Genomic DNA, 16,447 nt, shown 5'->3' on the forward strand with positions numbered 1-16,447 from the left:
TTGACTTATACCAAGTCAGACCCTTAGGCCCTTCAATCCCAGAACTTTCTACTCTTGACTAGGAGCAGTGTTGCAAGATTTTGGACATTGGTCTTCCCCCCACCCTGATACCTTACACACTTTAGCTGAGATGCCTATCATTTTCTACATGAAAAGTATGGGCTCTGCTGCTCAGTTACAACCCGCCCAAAATGTAGATCACTGAGCCTGGATGCAAGCTGGTTATACCTGATGTGGCAAGCAGGTGGTGTTAGTGAAAAGACTCCTTTTTGGCTAATGCAAGGCAACATCCTGCCTTGGGCTTCCACCCCACTACTTCAGAGGTTGTCCAGACATGGTAGTTGAGCAGAATAGCGGTAAGAGCAGAAATGCTAGTGGGACAGATATAGAGGTAGATAGAAGCTGCTGCAGCAGCCAATCAAACTCAGCAATTTGTAGAGATGTATTGTGGTGGGGTCTACCAATGGAGGCAAGGGGGGTGTCTTTTACCTGGGGCCCAAAATGAAATAGAGCCAGCACTGATTTGTCAAGGATATTTTAGTTCAGCTTCATTTTTAAGAAAAGCCGACACTGGAATTCCTGGATTTTTTTCAGAGCCTTAGTTTAGGTTTGCATGTTAATTTCTTTCTCTTGACAAATGTGAACACACTGCTATACAGGACCTCTGGTGCTAGTACTGTTCTTTAAAATAAACCAATAATTAAGCACAAGCAAAATGAATTTGTGAAAGAAAAACTTTTGTAAAACTACAGTACTATAATGCTACACGTTCTATGTGCTAAGTAAAAATAATTACTACAAGACACTGGTAACAGCTTGTTACTGTTTACTGTTACTTATTCAGCTAGTTACATCATGGACATCAAACTCAGTGGGCTGGAGGATCAAACTCTCTACTCAGCAAATGCCCGGGGGCCACTGCCATACCCATATTTTGCACCAAAAATCTATCTAGTTTTAATGGCAGAATGGGGAAGAAGATCAGCACTTAGGTCAGTAACTAGTTAACTTCCAAAAATAGCCTCACCATCCTACATCAATGCGCATCCCTTCCACACTTTTCCTGTCAAACACCTTTCATCAGTTACCAGCACTGGTTCCAGTTTCCAGGTCCTTCTTGTGGGTCTTAGCTACCAGCTGCAAACTTGGAACTGCCCACCATTTAAGTTTCCCATTGCATGTTCCATTGCTTGACTTCCAATGGTTGCTTGATCTCTGACATGCTGAAAAATTCCTACTGACTACCTCTGCCCCTAGCTCTACACCTAGGCTGCAAATGTTGGCACTAACCCCACATTCCTTGACACCTGCACTGGTAACGTAAGTGAAATCTGTGGAGAACCTAATACTGTGATATACACTAAGCTATTAGTAGGATTGCCCCTTTGAACACTTAAGGGCATTTCCTACTGAAGATGGTTCAATAACACAAGTGTTAAAAGATGCAATCGACCACACTGAGGCTTGTAGTGAGCCTCTAGATCAGATCTGGAAAATGCTGGGTTATATTTTCCATTTTATTTATTTTTTTAAGAGAAATGTATATCATAACACTGTGTTGGGATGAAAGAACACTTTCTGAAAAGTATTGTCATGGGCTAGAACCTAGATGCATTGCTGAGAATTTAATTAAAGGAACTATCTTTTTTTTCAAATTTAACAGCCTTAGTGTGAGAATCTATATAAATATTACTGCATGTGCATGCTAATAAAATATTTTTTTGCTTTGAGACATGCAAGTTTGGTTAAGGACATGTTAGAGCGTGAGCAGAATAATATCCAATCTAGATGCTTTATGGCTTGAAAACAAAGCAATTAGTGCTATACAGCTGGGCATGCCTACAATTTTTTAGTATATGGAATTTTTTCAGGTTAAGTGGGCAAAGATGGAAATGGAAGGTCATCAGCAGTCACAAGCTCATGTTTAGTAAGTCAATACAAATGATTAATTCTTGCTTTTTTACTTGTATGAAGCTGGATAAGGGAAGGGAGCACATGACACTTGCATGTAGTACCTTAAATCCAAGCCAGTAAGCCCAAATAACAGCAATAGCAAGTTTATTCCTAGCCTCCTCCTTCAGCCGCCTCAGTTCCCTTCGCGCCTGTGGTGTATTTGAAAATGAATTGCAGAAAATTTTGAGAGAGAGAGAGAGAGAGTTAAAAAGAGAGAGGTTGCTTCAATTTTCCCAATAGATAGAAAGAAAGGCATCTTGCACAGTCTAAATGGAAGTGTGTGCTGGGTTTCTAGACTGCGCCTTGTTAAAAGTACAGCTGCAAAAAAAGGACAACTGGTAAGTGAAGTGAACTCAGCAGCTGAAAACATTTCTTCTGTCTTTCTATCGAGGCAATCTTTGCACCATGCAGTGGCTTTGAAACAAACAGAACCCTGCTTGTATTTTCTTACCTGAGCACCATGCCAATAGGCAGCAATAGTTGTAACAGCTTCCTGACAGCGCTTCTGATGCTTCAGTTCACGAAGCAGCTTTCGAGCCTGTGAAATAGCAACACGTGCACATCAATGCCAAAGAAGAGAACAATCAAAATACAACTATGCAGAAGTTACGGAATGATTTGAAGCTCACCTACCCACTTCAATCCCCCAGACAAGACAAATGCTTCACAATATTTTCACTTGGTCATTCTGATGGAATTCTGTTCTGTCTTCCTCAATGCAGGCTAAGAACACTAAAACTAGGCAGTGTTGCAAAAATAATGGTGAAGGGGAAATAGCATTTGTTTTCTATGGGTGGTTATTGATACACGAGTAAGACTGGTGTCTAAACTAGATTTCCCAGACTCACCTAATTCTACTAGTCACTTGGGATTTTAACCCACAACCACTCAGGTTTTGAAAACATTCAATAAATGCATGTAAAGTGGATTCTAGAGAAAGCTTCAGTTAAACAAGAAAAAAATTAAGGGAGAAAATAGATTATTTTAAGAATAATCCAGACGACATTCCTGTAAACCACATTTTGCTTCATTGGTTTTTCATTTTAGATTCTTTCAGTACAGGCAAGGATGTAGGCTGCCCAAGTTGTTTTAAAGAACATTTAGGGTCTTTACAGGTCCAAGATGCATTCCCAAATCCCAGTTGCTGCTTCTACACCACAAAGCAGGCATTTTAGCATGTGTTTTTAAATTTTTTTTGTGTTTTAAAATATATATATTTGTTTTTAATGTTTTTAATTGCTGTAAACCACCCAGAGAGCTTTGGGGTGGTATATAAATGTAATAAATAAATAAATAAAATTGAATTAAATTACATTAATTTTAAAACAAAGTTTTCCAGTGGCAGGATACAATTCTCAAGTAAGAAGAATTGAACCAAGGAGTGTTTAACACTTCTCCCACTGTTTCCTCCCACCTGCGGGTTTAGATAAATGTTTGGGAGTGAAACTTAGGTATCGAACCTGAAGCTGAGGCTGGGAGAGGGAATTAAAGGGGAAAATGGTGGGCAGAGGAAGGATTAAGAGGCCGAATTTACTTTTACTGGGACAAACCAATGTGTTATAAAAGTGTAACAAGCTTTCGAGTTCTCTGGAAAGAACTCTTCCATCAGGCAAGATGGAAGGCTGCCTGATAAGGTATTCTGGAGAATTAGAAAGCTCACAATGCTTTTTTGGTCCCAGTAAAAGTATTACCCAACTACGGACTTTGGAGTTTTTTTCTTATGGACCAACACAGCTATATTTGCTCTTTATGAATTTACTTCGTACATGTCATCATTTTGCAGAGGAGGATATAGTTGGGAGTGGAGAGGTTGACTACCATCGGGGGCAGAAACCTAGCTTTGGTCCCTGTCCCCTGCCTTAGCCCTCTCACTCCTCTGGAAGTACTGGTAGCTTATCTGCTGAGTCTTCTGGTTTGGTGGTGCTGTTATGGAATGCCAGTCCAGTCCACAATAAGAACATACTCATCCATGATTTGATTGGGGATGAACGTCTTGACTTGGTGTGTATCACTGATTACTTGGATGGGTGAGCTGGGTGGGCCTGATCTAACTCAGCTGTGTTCATTTAGGTACACAGTGCAGCACCAGGGTCAGTGTGCATGGGTTGCTATTGTCCATGAAAGCACCATCTCCTTCACCAGGAAACCTCTTGGTCTTGGGATGGGCTTTCAGGGTTTGCACCTGGTGTTGGGCCAGAGAGACAAACCAGAGATAATACTTGTCTGAAGACCACCTGTTGCCCAATGGCATCCCAGACCGAGCTGGCTGAAATGGTCTCTGATGTGGTGTTGCAGAACCCCAGGACAATAGTTCTGGATGACTTCAACATCCAAGTAGAGGCTGCTGACAACCATGGAGCTGTCTCAAATGGTCTTTGGTCCAACACATTGGGCAGGCCATACACTTGATGTAGCCTTTACCCCAAATGATATGAGGGATGAACTGATGATAGGGGGCACACAATGCACTCCCTTGTCATGGTCCAACCATTACCTAGTCTAATTTGAACTGGTAGTGGCAATTCCCCCCTGTAACGGTGGTGAGCTTGTTTGGATGGCCCACCCTTGGAGGCTGATGGAACTTGTTATGTTCCTCAATATTCTGAGGAATTTTCCACAGGAGAAAGCTGACAATCCTGTCAAAGCCCTGGCATCACTACAGAATGGCAAGATCAAACGGGCAGTTGACACGATCACTTCTGGGCATCCTCTTAGGCACTATAGAGCCTGAGTGGCTCCTTGGTATTCTGGGGAGCTTTGGGCTCTGAAGCAGGCCAGACGTGTGCCACAAGTCTCATTCCTAAGCCGACTGAACTGTGTGGCAGGGTGGGCTGTGAAGGGGGCTCATATTGCAGCTTGCATTGCATCCTCCAGTAGTTGGCCAGCAGAGTTATTGACTCCTGCTGTGACCAATGGGCTACACTGAGGATAAAGTCGCTCGACTTCAGAGTGATCTCTGCTGTGGTTGAAGTTTCAGATGAAGCACCCAATGCTAGAGTTAATGTTGTGTTGTGGGATCAGTTTCAGCTTATGCAATCAGCTGATATAGACAAGGTGCTGGCAGCTACACGTCTGACCATGCCCTTCCTGGCTTGACCCTGTCCCTCCTGGCTTATTAAATCTACCAGAAGAGGTCTGACTGGTTGGGTCCAGAGACTAGTTAACACTTCAGTTACTGAGGGGGTGCACCCTGCAGCCTTGAAAAAGGTGGAAGTGAGGCCACTCCTAAAGAAAATGGCCCTGGAAACTTTGGACTGGAATTAACTATTGACCAGTTGCAAATACCCCCTTCTTGAGGAAGATGGTGGAGAGAGTAGTGGTGGGGCAGCTGCAGGCATTCTTGGATAACATGGATTATTTAGATCCATTCTGATCTGGGTTCAGGGCTGACCATAGGACTGAGTCACCCTTGGTTGCCCTGATGAATGACCTTTATAGAGAGTGGGACATGGGGAGTGTGACCTTGCTCCTGCTTCCCAATCTCTTCTTGGTGGCTTTGATATAACTGACCACAATATCCTCCTGGACCGGCTCCGTGGAATGGTAACTGGGGGCACCATGTTATGGTGGTTCCAGTCCTACACACAGGATCAAGGGATATGTATTAATATTTGTACTATATTTGAAATTTGTCTTGAAGAAATCTTGATCTATGTATTTATTTGTACATCGCCCAGGGATCCTTTGGGATGACGGGGAATCTAAATGTTTAACAAACCAACAAATAAAAAGTAGAAATCCTTTAGTGTTCTTTATTTCTAAGTAACTTAGGTAGGTCTATTCCAAGGTGTGCTTTATTAGCATTTCTGATCATAGTGGTGAAAATGATAACCAAACAACCAATAATAATGAAAATCTTATACTGATTATATGCGAAAATAGAGAAGACTTTGCATTCCAGCTTTGTCCGCTTGGATGCTTCAATTAACCAGCAGTGCTGAGATCACACAGGGTAAGGATATAATGGCAAATTCAAATTATTCACCAAACTCACCTTCCATCCTCTGATATAAGATTGCACTACGATGGTGGAACTCTTGATTTGCTGGTACTTCTTCTGTTGCTACATTGAAAATTTAAAACAAGAGTGAGGTGTACAAAATTGGAATGCTAATTAAATTAAACTTCTTATGGGTTCTATTGTCATGCATGCTGCGTAGGACTGCCCTTAGTGACTTATACAGAAAGAATACCCTCATCTCCTAATGGAGCCTATTTGCTAGAAACACACCAAGCTTGCAAGAGCCATGCACTTAACCATGATTAGGCATTACATCTAAATAACTAAATAACAGTAAATAATTGGCCACAAATCAACATCTGAAACCAAGGTTTGAAGTGGGTTTGGAAATCATGCTTTGTATTAATGGTTAAGTGTTATAATGGCAATAAGCAAAACACTGTTAAGATCGTTTCCCCGCCAATCCAGCATTTCTGTTCACAAGGTGACAAGCAGGTGTCGCCTTATAAACACCATCTGGATGCATATATTAGCTAGGCAACAAACAAACAAACCCACCCCATGGTTTCACTGAACATTTAGAATATTAACCAGGAAGAAGGCAACAAACCATGGTTAGGCATTATGTCTGCACTGGGTCCAAGAGATGTACTGCTTTTTCTATAGCCTTTCAAGATCAGTTCAAAGTGCTTGTGTGACAAACAAAGGGAATTCAAAGAAGCATTCCTCTACTGATTACTTTATAATTACAAGACTGTGGCAAAATCCATACCTGAGCATCTTCCAAGAATACTCACTCTAAAAGGAGTGCACAGTTCTGAAATTACGGCCATTTCTATATTTCACTGGGTGTTCTTTGTTTAATAATGTATGTCACTTTTAAAAAAAGTATTGCTAACTTCAGTGAACTCTTGAGAAGGATAAAAGCCCAAACAAAATCCTTTCTTACTGCATATCTCCTGTACCAAGCAGCAATCACAATTTGACTCCTTTTCATGAGAAGGAAATGTGTGCGGCACTTCCAGCCCCTGTAGATCTTTTGGATCAGTGTAGCTAAATCCTCAAGACGCTGTTTTCTTAGGTCTTCTAATTTGAAGAGCTATGCAGATTTGGGTAGGGGGGATGGAAAGGAAGAGTAAAATTAAAATATTTAACATCTTAGGTCCTTGTTCTCCGAAGAAAGCTAAGGTGGTGTAATGGTTCAGTGATGAAGCCTGCCAGATGGTTTGGGGGCAAGACACACTTTCTGCCTTTAACTTACTTTAAGCTTTTGAGTACACATGCAGCAGAATAAGATGGTAATGAGGTGTCAGAGACTAGAGGAGATAAAATGGACTGTACCAATTGCCACTGCAGGTGGAGAGATATTTTAAAATGCCCCCTATATTCAAAATAAAACAAAACATAAAAACAAATCCTCACAGTCGAAAACAGGAAACAGGCTGCACTTGAATCTCTTTGATATGCTAGCTTTTTGTTTGCAAGTTTTCCACGGGAGCACATTTGAAAATGGCATGCCTCACCTGCAGTCCAAACTAGTATAATTCATTCCTATTTTGCCATTTAGTGCATGAGCAAACCAGGCCTAAGAGTTATTGAGATACCAAAATACAGCTCTGGAGGAAGGGTAGAATACAACAAAGAAGTTTCTTTTTCTCTGCAGTTTAGGAATGTGATACAATCATTAGATCTGCTGAACTGACTACTTTCTTCTTTCCAAAACCTACTAAGCCTTAAGCCCTTCATTACTAAGCAAACTGAATTTAGCCTTAGGTCAAAATAAAACTCTGGTATCTTGTTAAAAAATAAAGAAAAAGAAACATTTATTCAAGTTGCCTTTGGTGTTAACGGAGAAAAATTGGTTCACATACTGTTCTTGGATTGCGGATGAATATTTTTGATCTACCCAAGGAATATTCTTCTTCGGGGACTTCCAGCTCATTGAACAATACCTCTACTCCAGCTCTAAAACACACAAAAAATGCAAGTGACAACCCCTCCCATGAAAGCAGCATCTCTTACATAGGCTGAGTTCACCACAAGTATATTTTAAAAGAAAAAGAAAAAGACCACATTAGCATGGGAACTTTTTTTTAGGCCGATAATCATTACCTAATAGTTACCATTTGTGCTTCAGATATGAAAATGGTATGCAAAATAACAGATGTCTGCTCTAATAAAGTGATTAAGGATTAGGTAGTTCCAACCAGATTGTGAAATTGTCAAAGCAATGGTGAAACTTCCTCTGTTGACAACATAGGGATGCTTGAGGAAATTTATCTTTGTGAATTCATATATGCAATGCCCTGATCTGCATCTCTCAAACTTATTTATTTATTATTAAATTTCTATCCTGCCCTTCCAGAATGAGCCCTGGGCGGCAAACAAAAACACTAAAAACACTTTAAAACATCTTAAAACAAAACATCATTAAAAAGATATTAAAACAAAACATCTTAGAAAAGCATTTTAAAAACAACTTTCAAAACATCCTAAAAAGAAATTCCAGCACAAATGCAGACTGGGATAAGGTCTCTACTTAAAAGGCTTGTTGAAAGATGAAGGCCGAAAAGGTAACAGAGATGGAGCCTGTCTAATATTTAAAGGGAGGGAAGCCCAAAGTGTCAGCACCACAGCACTAAAGGTCGACTTCCTATGTTGTTCAGAGTGGACCTCTTGATAATATGGTATCTGCAGGAGGCCCTCACCTGCACAGTGCAGTGATTGAATGGGTATATAAGGGGTAAGACAATCTTTCAGGTATCTGGTCCCAAGCTGTATATGGCTTTGTACACCAACACTAGACTCTTGAACCTGGCCCAGTAGCTAATGGGCAGCAGTGCAATTATTTCAGCAGTGGGTAACATGTTAGCGATACCCTGTCCCAGCACACATTTTGCACCACCTGCACCTCTGGACCAACCTCAAGGACAGCCCCGCATAGAGAGCATTAAAGTAATCCAGCCTCAAGGTTACCAGTAAATAAATAACAGTGGTCAGGCTATCATGGTCCAGAAACTGCTGCAGCTGTCTTGACAGCCGAAGCTGGCAAAAGCCACTCCTAGCCACTGAAGTCACCTGGGCCTCTAGCAACAAAGATGGATTCAGGAGCACCTCCAGACAATGAACCTGTTCTTTCAGAGGGAGTACAACCCCATTCAAAGCAAGCAATTAACCAGTTATCTGAACTCGTGAACCACCAATCCACAGCACCTCAGTCTTGCTAGGATTCAGACTCTGTTTATTGGCCTTCATCCAGCACACCACCGAGTTCAGGCACTAGTCCAGGGTTTGCACAACTTCTCCAGATTCAGAGATTACAGAGAAACAGAGCTGGGAATCATCAGCACACTGCTGACACCTCACCCCAAATCTCCTGATGACCGCTCCCAAGGGCTTCAGCACTGGGGACAAGATGGTACTCTGTGGCACCCCACAGCACAATTGCCAGGGGGCTGAAAGACAATCACCCAATGCTATTCTCTGAAAATGACCTTGGAGCTAGGATTGGAACCAATGTAAAACAGTGCCGCCAATACCTATCTCACCGAGTCAGCTCAAAAGCATACCATGGTCAATGGTATCAAAAGCCACTGAGAGATGAAGTAAGAATAACAGGGTCACACTCCTCTTGTCTTTCTCCCGATTAAGATCATCCATTAGTGCGATCAAGGACGATTCAGTCTCATAACTAGGCCTGAAGCCAGACTGGAATGGGTCAAGATCATCCGTTTCCTCCAAGAGTATTTGCAATTGCTATGCCACAACCCTCCAGATCACCTTCCCTAAAAAGAGAGTATTTGCAACCAGGAGGTAGATGTCATATACCAATGGTCCAGGGTGGGCTTTTTCAGGAGCAGTTGGATCACCGCTTCTTTCAGGGTGGCTGGGACCATTCCCTCATGACCACATCCTGGCTCCACTTGGTCATACCTCCTCAGCAAGCTTTAATAACTGAAACTGATCCCAAGAAGTTGCGGCAGATGTTGCACTGGACACCTCACTGGGGACTACAGTAGATGTAGATGGAGCATCAAGATTGCTATGGAGGCCCGACTTCCCAGGAGGATCGCTCTGCCTGTGCTGCCTCTGGGACAGGCTCCCGTCTTGGTGGAAACTTTTTCAGTTTTAAAACCAGTCAGAAGGGCTTTTTGACTGGGGAAAATTTCTTCCGGATAAGGAAGAAACGTAGAGATTTTCCACAGAGCTTTGTTGTGTTTGTTGGAGGCTGGAATTCTGCGAAAGAAGGTCTTCCAGCAGCTCGGACGGAGCTAGGATTTCCAACCAGCTCAACTGATTAAGTGAGCCGTTTTTTTTTCTTCAAACGGATTAACAGGCAAGCATTCTCCTGTCTTTTCTCATTATTTTGTTATCAATACAGCTAAAGAGATTTGTCAAAGAACCAGCAATTAAGAAACACTGGGTGAGTCATAGCTTTCTCTTTTATTCACGGAGCTAAGGGGAAGAAAATAGAAATAGTTTATCTTTATTTTTATTGCAAAAAGCTGGCATGGAATTCAACATTATAAAGATTATAAATGGCTGAGGGGCTTCTAATTTAAAGAGATTTTTTATTTATTTATTTATAAGACTTTTGAGTAATATATGTCTGGGACTATTTTTTCCGGTTTACTTTTTTTTTTTGACGAATCTGCTCATTCTTCCTGCTACTAATTATTTGGATGCTGTGAATTAAAGTTGTTTTGGCACTTTTGGACATACAAGAGATAAGGCAGTTCATCTTGTCTAGAGGGTGATGTCAGCTGGCTTGAAAGATTAACTCCTTTGTAACTGGATAAAGAAATAAACTGTTCTTTGCTTGGGACATTGGAGATTGAAGGGATTGTGGGTTTTTTTGGTTTTAAGAATGACAATCAAGAAGGTGGTTGAGATCATGGATGTACAAGAAGGGACTTTCTCTTTAGATATGTTTCAGAAAATAATGAATGAGATTAAGTTAACAAAACAAGAACTCAGACATAACAGACAAGTGATGATAAGTGAATTTGGCGAAATGAGACAGGATTTTATGAGAAAGGAGAACAAAGATAAATTTGGAAAATTAAAAAAGGATGAAAGAAAAATTAAAGGGAAGGTTCAAGCCTTGGAGATTGGATTAAATATGGTCTTGGAAAAAGATTTGGATTTCCTGGCTGTGATGGATCCTGGAGATAAATATTACTGTTTGGAATTCAGCGCTGTCCCTGAAGGAATTGGTGAAGAGATTGGAGATAAAGATATCATCGGTTCGAAAAAATTCATGGACTGGAAGGATTTGATGGAACTTGAAATGGAGAAAGTTTACAGAATTAATTCCTGTTTTGTGATAATGAAAAACCCTTCAAGAGATGTGCTAGTGCATTCTGTAAAAAAGAGGAACAGAGATGCGGTTCTGCAACAATACTTCAGTGATACGTTCGGAAATGATGGCAAGAAAATATTTGTGATGAAGGAAATCCCTATCAGACTCTTATTATATGACTATGACAGCAAGATTATTGGGTGCGTAAAGATGGAAGATGGAATCAACACTGATAAAGGAAGAAGAGCGACTTGAAATTACTGGATTTAATAGACTTGAAGAGTTGGATTAATTGACATGTCTATCTAGAAAAAAATTGATGGACATATATCTCAAGGATTGGAAACTTCTCTTTGACTTTTTGTAGAAGAATAAAATGATATGATGTTAATGAGATTTGATACCAACTAAGATAACTGCTGGAGGAAGGTGATTTTATAATTTATCAAGAGACAGGTTTGTTATATATTATAGACCTATAGCTGAACTACGACAAATCGGAAGTCAATAGTTTTTTTTTGTTTTTGTTTCTTTTTATTGTATTAGTTTTAATTTGTGTTTTTCTTTTTGTACTGTCTTGATTTTGAAAATTTGAATAAAAATTAATTAAAAAAAAAGATTGCTATGGAGGCGAGCAACTTTTCCCTCAAAGTGCCTTGCAAACAATTCACACTGTGCTTCCGAAGGGTCTAACACTCCATTTCCTGAAATTGATGTTAACAGACGCCTGACAATATGAAAAAGCTCCACTGGGTGTTTGCTTGAGGATGTGATAGAGGGCAGATAAATGGGCCCTCTTCACCACCCTTACTGCCACACAGTAGGCGCAGTTATGTTTACTTGTGCCAATCAATCTCACAGCTCGTCCTTCGCCACTTGAGCTCTAGCTGTCATCCAGCCTGTTTCATTGCCCTTAGTTCACTGGTGTACTATGATGCAAACCAGGCTCCACAATGTTGGAAAGGGAACTCAGGGGCAGCCGTGTTAGGAGCCTGACGCATTTCATTCTACAGCGTAACAAGTGCTTCAACAGGGTTACCTGCTCTATATACTGAGAACTCCCCCAGAGTGTTAAAAAATCCAATGGATTCCATTAGTCTATGGGATGGACCATCTTAATCTGTCCACAACCCCTGCAGGGGAGGATTGAAGCCGTAAGTCTAAACTTCACCAGCAAGTGGTCTGACCATGACAATGGGGTGACATCTACTCCCCCTTATCTCCAGTCCACCCTTTTCTCCATCTGGAGCAAAAATCAAGTCAAGGGTATGCCCTGCCGTATGTGTTGGACTGGTGCCAACTTGAGACAGTCCTATGGTCGTCATGGAGGCCATGAAGTCCTGAACACTAGAGACAGCCTCAGCATGGACACTGAAATCACCCAGAACTATCGTTCTGGGCTCCTCCAATATCACAGCCAAGACAGCCTCTGCTAGCTCGGTCAGAGAAGCTGCTGCACAACAGAGTAGATGGTACACCAGCAGCAACCCTAGTTTACTATCTCCTTGGCCCAACACCAGACGCAGGACTTCACAACCAGCACCAAGACAGAATGGTTTCCTGGTAACAGAGATGGAAGTTCTGTAGACCACAGCAACCCCTCCCACCCCCATCCTTGCAGCCTGTGCTGGTGTTGCACTGAGTATCCAGGGGGGCAAAGCTGGGTCAGGTCAACTCCTCACAGCTCACCCACCCAGATCTTGGTAATGCACACCAAATCCGCACCTTCATCCATGATCAAATTATGGATGAGTGTGGTCTTGTTGTGCATTGATCTGGTATTAAACAACAGCACACCCAGGCGAGTAGATACAGCAGATGGACAACCAGGAACCCATCCATGGGAGGAGTGGGACCGAGGAACAAGGCACAGATAGCCTTGCCTTTGTCTTCCATGGTAGCCCATTGCCTCCCTATGGCTATACCTCCCTCTACCCATTATCACTGAAATTGGGGTGGCATCACTGTCCCTCCTTCCCAAGACTGTCCTAAACACATGACAGAAACAACAGCCCACCAATAAAACATATCACAACAGTTATCCCAGTATGCCTTTGAGAGAGTTGGGAACAGTATTACTAGGACTACACCACCTAGGGCACATCTATTCCCCACACCCTCGTCTCACACCCAGGGAGGGGCAGCCTTCTGCCAGTTGAAGACTCTCACTTTGAAGGCATGTGGAGACTTTCTCCTATCACACAGTTCAGTGCACAGGATATCATCATCCTGTGAAGAAGCCACACAGGCGCCTTACACCCTCCCCACTACCAATCTCCTCCAGAATGGTTTAAAAAAACAAATTAAAAAATAGAAGAGGGTAGTGGCCTTCAGGACTCCCTATGAGGCTCCCTCTTCAGTGGTGACCCTGCCATACAGACTGGAACATAAACTATCCAACAGACTTCACAGTTCTTAGCAATTTCAATGTATCAAAATAGGTATTGAAATGTTTATTTAGAAATATAATAAAATACGTATTTTAAAATTATTGTTAAATATTGCAGATTAATGCAAAATGGAATGGAATTATGGCTAAACATACAAAAAAGACACAGACCAGAAATTATTAGATTCATCCATCTCTAACTTTAATTCCTGTATGGGCATGGATCAAGTGTAGGGCCACAGAACAATTTGCAATTTAAAATTGGGAAGGTTGGTAAACATCCTGATTATACTTCTGTGCTGAAAGGGGAAAGGAGCTTTAACAGAAGTAACAAGCCAACTATCTTCTAATTCAATCCTTACATATCTTTTACTAAGCTTGATTTCCATGGCCAACATAATTGAGTTGGGATTATGATTTCTTCACAGAACTACCCTGAAGCTAGATAAATATTTTTCTGTTTTGCCCAAATTATGCCACACTCGTGCAAATGGATCATTTGAATAAGAGCAGAAACCACAATTTGCATATTTCCTCCCAACTCATATTAGGAACATTTGTGGTAGCATGCAAAAATTATGGTTTGTCCTCAGAGACAATGGTGCACATTCCTCCCTGGCACATTCTTCTCAGGTATGCTCTTCCCATTCACACTCCTGTGGGGCACATTCTTTATGGGCAAACTGTTTGCATTCACGGTCCTGGTCCTGCATAGCCTTAATTTGCAAGTTCATTAATTCCATATGCTTAATTATAAAGTCCTGCATTCCAGCCAGCCAATTATCCGAGGCATTTCCCGACGTTGGTCAACTCTCTTGGCCATCGGCACCTCCACCACCCAATGCATAAGACTATGAAGGCTCTCCTGCCTACATCCCATCTTGAGGCGATGACTCCGGCTGTTGTACAGGTCCTCTCCCTCCTCCTTCCTTCCAAGCCCAACTCCAGCACCAGGAGTGGAGAGCTGCATCTGCTGCCACTGCTCCAAGCAGCCTCAACTTCAGCCACTGCTTTGAATCTAGTTTTAGCCATCCTCACTATCACAAATAACAAACCTCTGTGGCAGAAGTCTCTCTCCAAACAACTGCCAATTTTGCCAAATGCACTTATTTCACCAATGTGCTCACCAGTAGAAAATTAAGGCCTCAAATCTCACTGCTGCCAGTTCTCACTGGGACTCAACTCCCAAGTCCAGGGCAATTCATCCCGGCCAGGCACAACCTATGCCTCCCTTACCAGGGCTGAGTAAACCAACAACAACCCTGCAAGGTAGGTAGACTGCCACCACCCCTTAAACCTGGTCACCCACTCTGGGCCCGGGAAAAAACCCAAAGTGCCAGAAATAGATCTGCCAAGGATTCCAAAAGACAAGAGCCAAGAATGCACTCCTTGTCTTTGAGCCTGAAGGCAAAATACCCAGCTATATGATAGTCTGTGGCTAATTGGCTAAGGTGTTGGATTCAGAGCCAATTCCCCCCTGAAATGAATACACACTGGTAAATAAGAGGTACCTTTATTAGAATAAAATATAAGTGCAAAAAGTATAGTAGCAAAATAGTTCCTTAAATCAAACACCCCCAAGGGCTAGGTAAAATACAGAGAGAGTTCAAATCACAAATAAAAATAACAAAGCTGTCTAGCCTAATCTATACTCACACAATAAGGTAAACCAGCAGAGTAACATCATCATTCCACATCTCCCCAGATATGTATAGCCTGGACAGCAGATGAAAGATGGAACCCCAACATCAGGTAGCACCAACAAACATTGGGGAACAAAGACCTACAGTCTCAGTTCTATTTTTATGGGGAAAAGCCCAGCAACAGCCAGGAATTAATTAGCCAATCAGGGGGCTTTCTGATGATGAAATCTTCTGGAGCTTTTGCATCCAACAGTCACGCACATCTCCATCCTTTCCACATCGCCTTGAAGTACCAGTCTCGGCTGATAAGCAGGTGTTCTTGCTTACTGCTTAATTAACTGAGTTCAGATGTGAGAACTGACCCTTTCATGGCCTCCCAGAGGCCCTAATTCAGGCAAGATGTTTCCCCCCCACTGTTCCTTGCCACAGAACCATTCTGGAAACCAGATGCTCTTGACAATTGCCAACTGCTTAACTGTGGCTTGGGATATACACATCTTCCATATCCCTACTGAAAAATAAAATTACTCTGTGCTGCTGGACTTAACCATGGTTGAATGGTATGCTATTACATCATAATCAGCATTAACCATGGTTAGAGCTAGCCAGCAGTCATCCATAATCTGTAATTTGAAATCATGTTTTGAAGCTGGAAAGACATGCAATCCCACAGCACAGTCCTAATTGCTTAACTGTGGTTCAGAAATCAAAACCAATGCACCTGCACCAAATAATTACAATGCAAACACTATTAATAACTCTTACCTGGCAGGACCTCTCCAATGGGGCCATGTCTGTTTACAAAGCATTTTGTATCTTTCTAGACAAGGCTCATAAGGTTGCCTGAATGCATATCCTGCCCTTCTGACACGGACATTTTCCAGCAGACCCAAATATCGAACTTGATGACAAACTAGAGCCTCATTGAAGATATGTGCTGCTTTTTTGTCATTGGGCTTAATGCATCTGCATATAAAACAGCATTAATCAATTTCCCCCACTCAATTTATTTTAATTTTACATGTATGTATCAAACAGAAACACCAATAAATTAATAAAACTCCTGACCAGAGAAAAGGTCTGGCAACTACAATGGCATGACAGCTGAATTAATATATTCTCTACCATTATGAATTTAATATAGAAGACAATCATTATGAAGTTAATATATAAGAAGAGAATTACCATATTTGTCAGAC

The 16,447-nt window shown here is 41.7% G+C and overlaps 1 protein-coding gene across 4 annotated transcripts in view; it reads right to left on the minus strand.

The window, feature by feature from the left end:
* Window positions 1-16,447, minus strand: part of MYO1B (myosin IB) — a 198,814-nt gene that overhangs the window by 26,114 nt on the left and 156,253 nt on the right. For 2 of the 4 annotated variants that reach the window (XM_061608188.1, XM_061608186.1), the window contains exons 18-23: window positions 16,014-16,214; window positions 7,786-7,879; window positions 6,864-7,013; window positions 5,948-6,016; window positions 2,405-2,491; window positions 2,016-2,102 (exon numbers count right to left, since the gene is read on the minus strand). In XM_061608188.1, coding sequence (XP_061464172.1) covers window positions 2,016-2,102; window positions 2,405-2,491; window positions 5,948-6,016; window positions 6,864-7,013; window positions 7,786-7,879; window positions 16,014-16,214 — 688 coding nt within the window. The remainder of the gene's footprint in view (window positions 1-2,015; window positions 2,103-2,404; window positions 2,492-5,947; window positions 6,017-6,863; window positions 7,014-7,785; window positions 7,880-16,013; window positions 16,215-16,447) is intronic. The other 2 variants (XM_061608190.1, XM_061608189.1) reach the window with 1 other exon arrangement.

Source organism: Rhineura floridana, chromosome 2, assembly GCF_030035675.1.
Source record: "Rhineura floridana isolate rRhiFlo1 chromosome 2, rRhiFlo1.hap2, whole genome shotgun sequence".
NCBI lineage: Eukaryota > Metazoa > Chordata > Lepidosauria > Squamata > Rhineuridae > Rhineura > Rhineura floridana.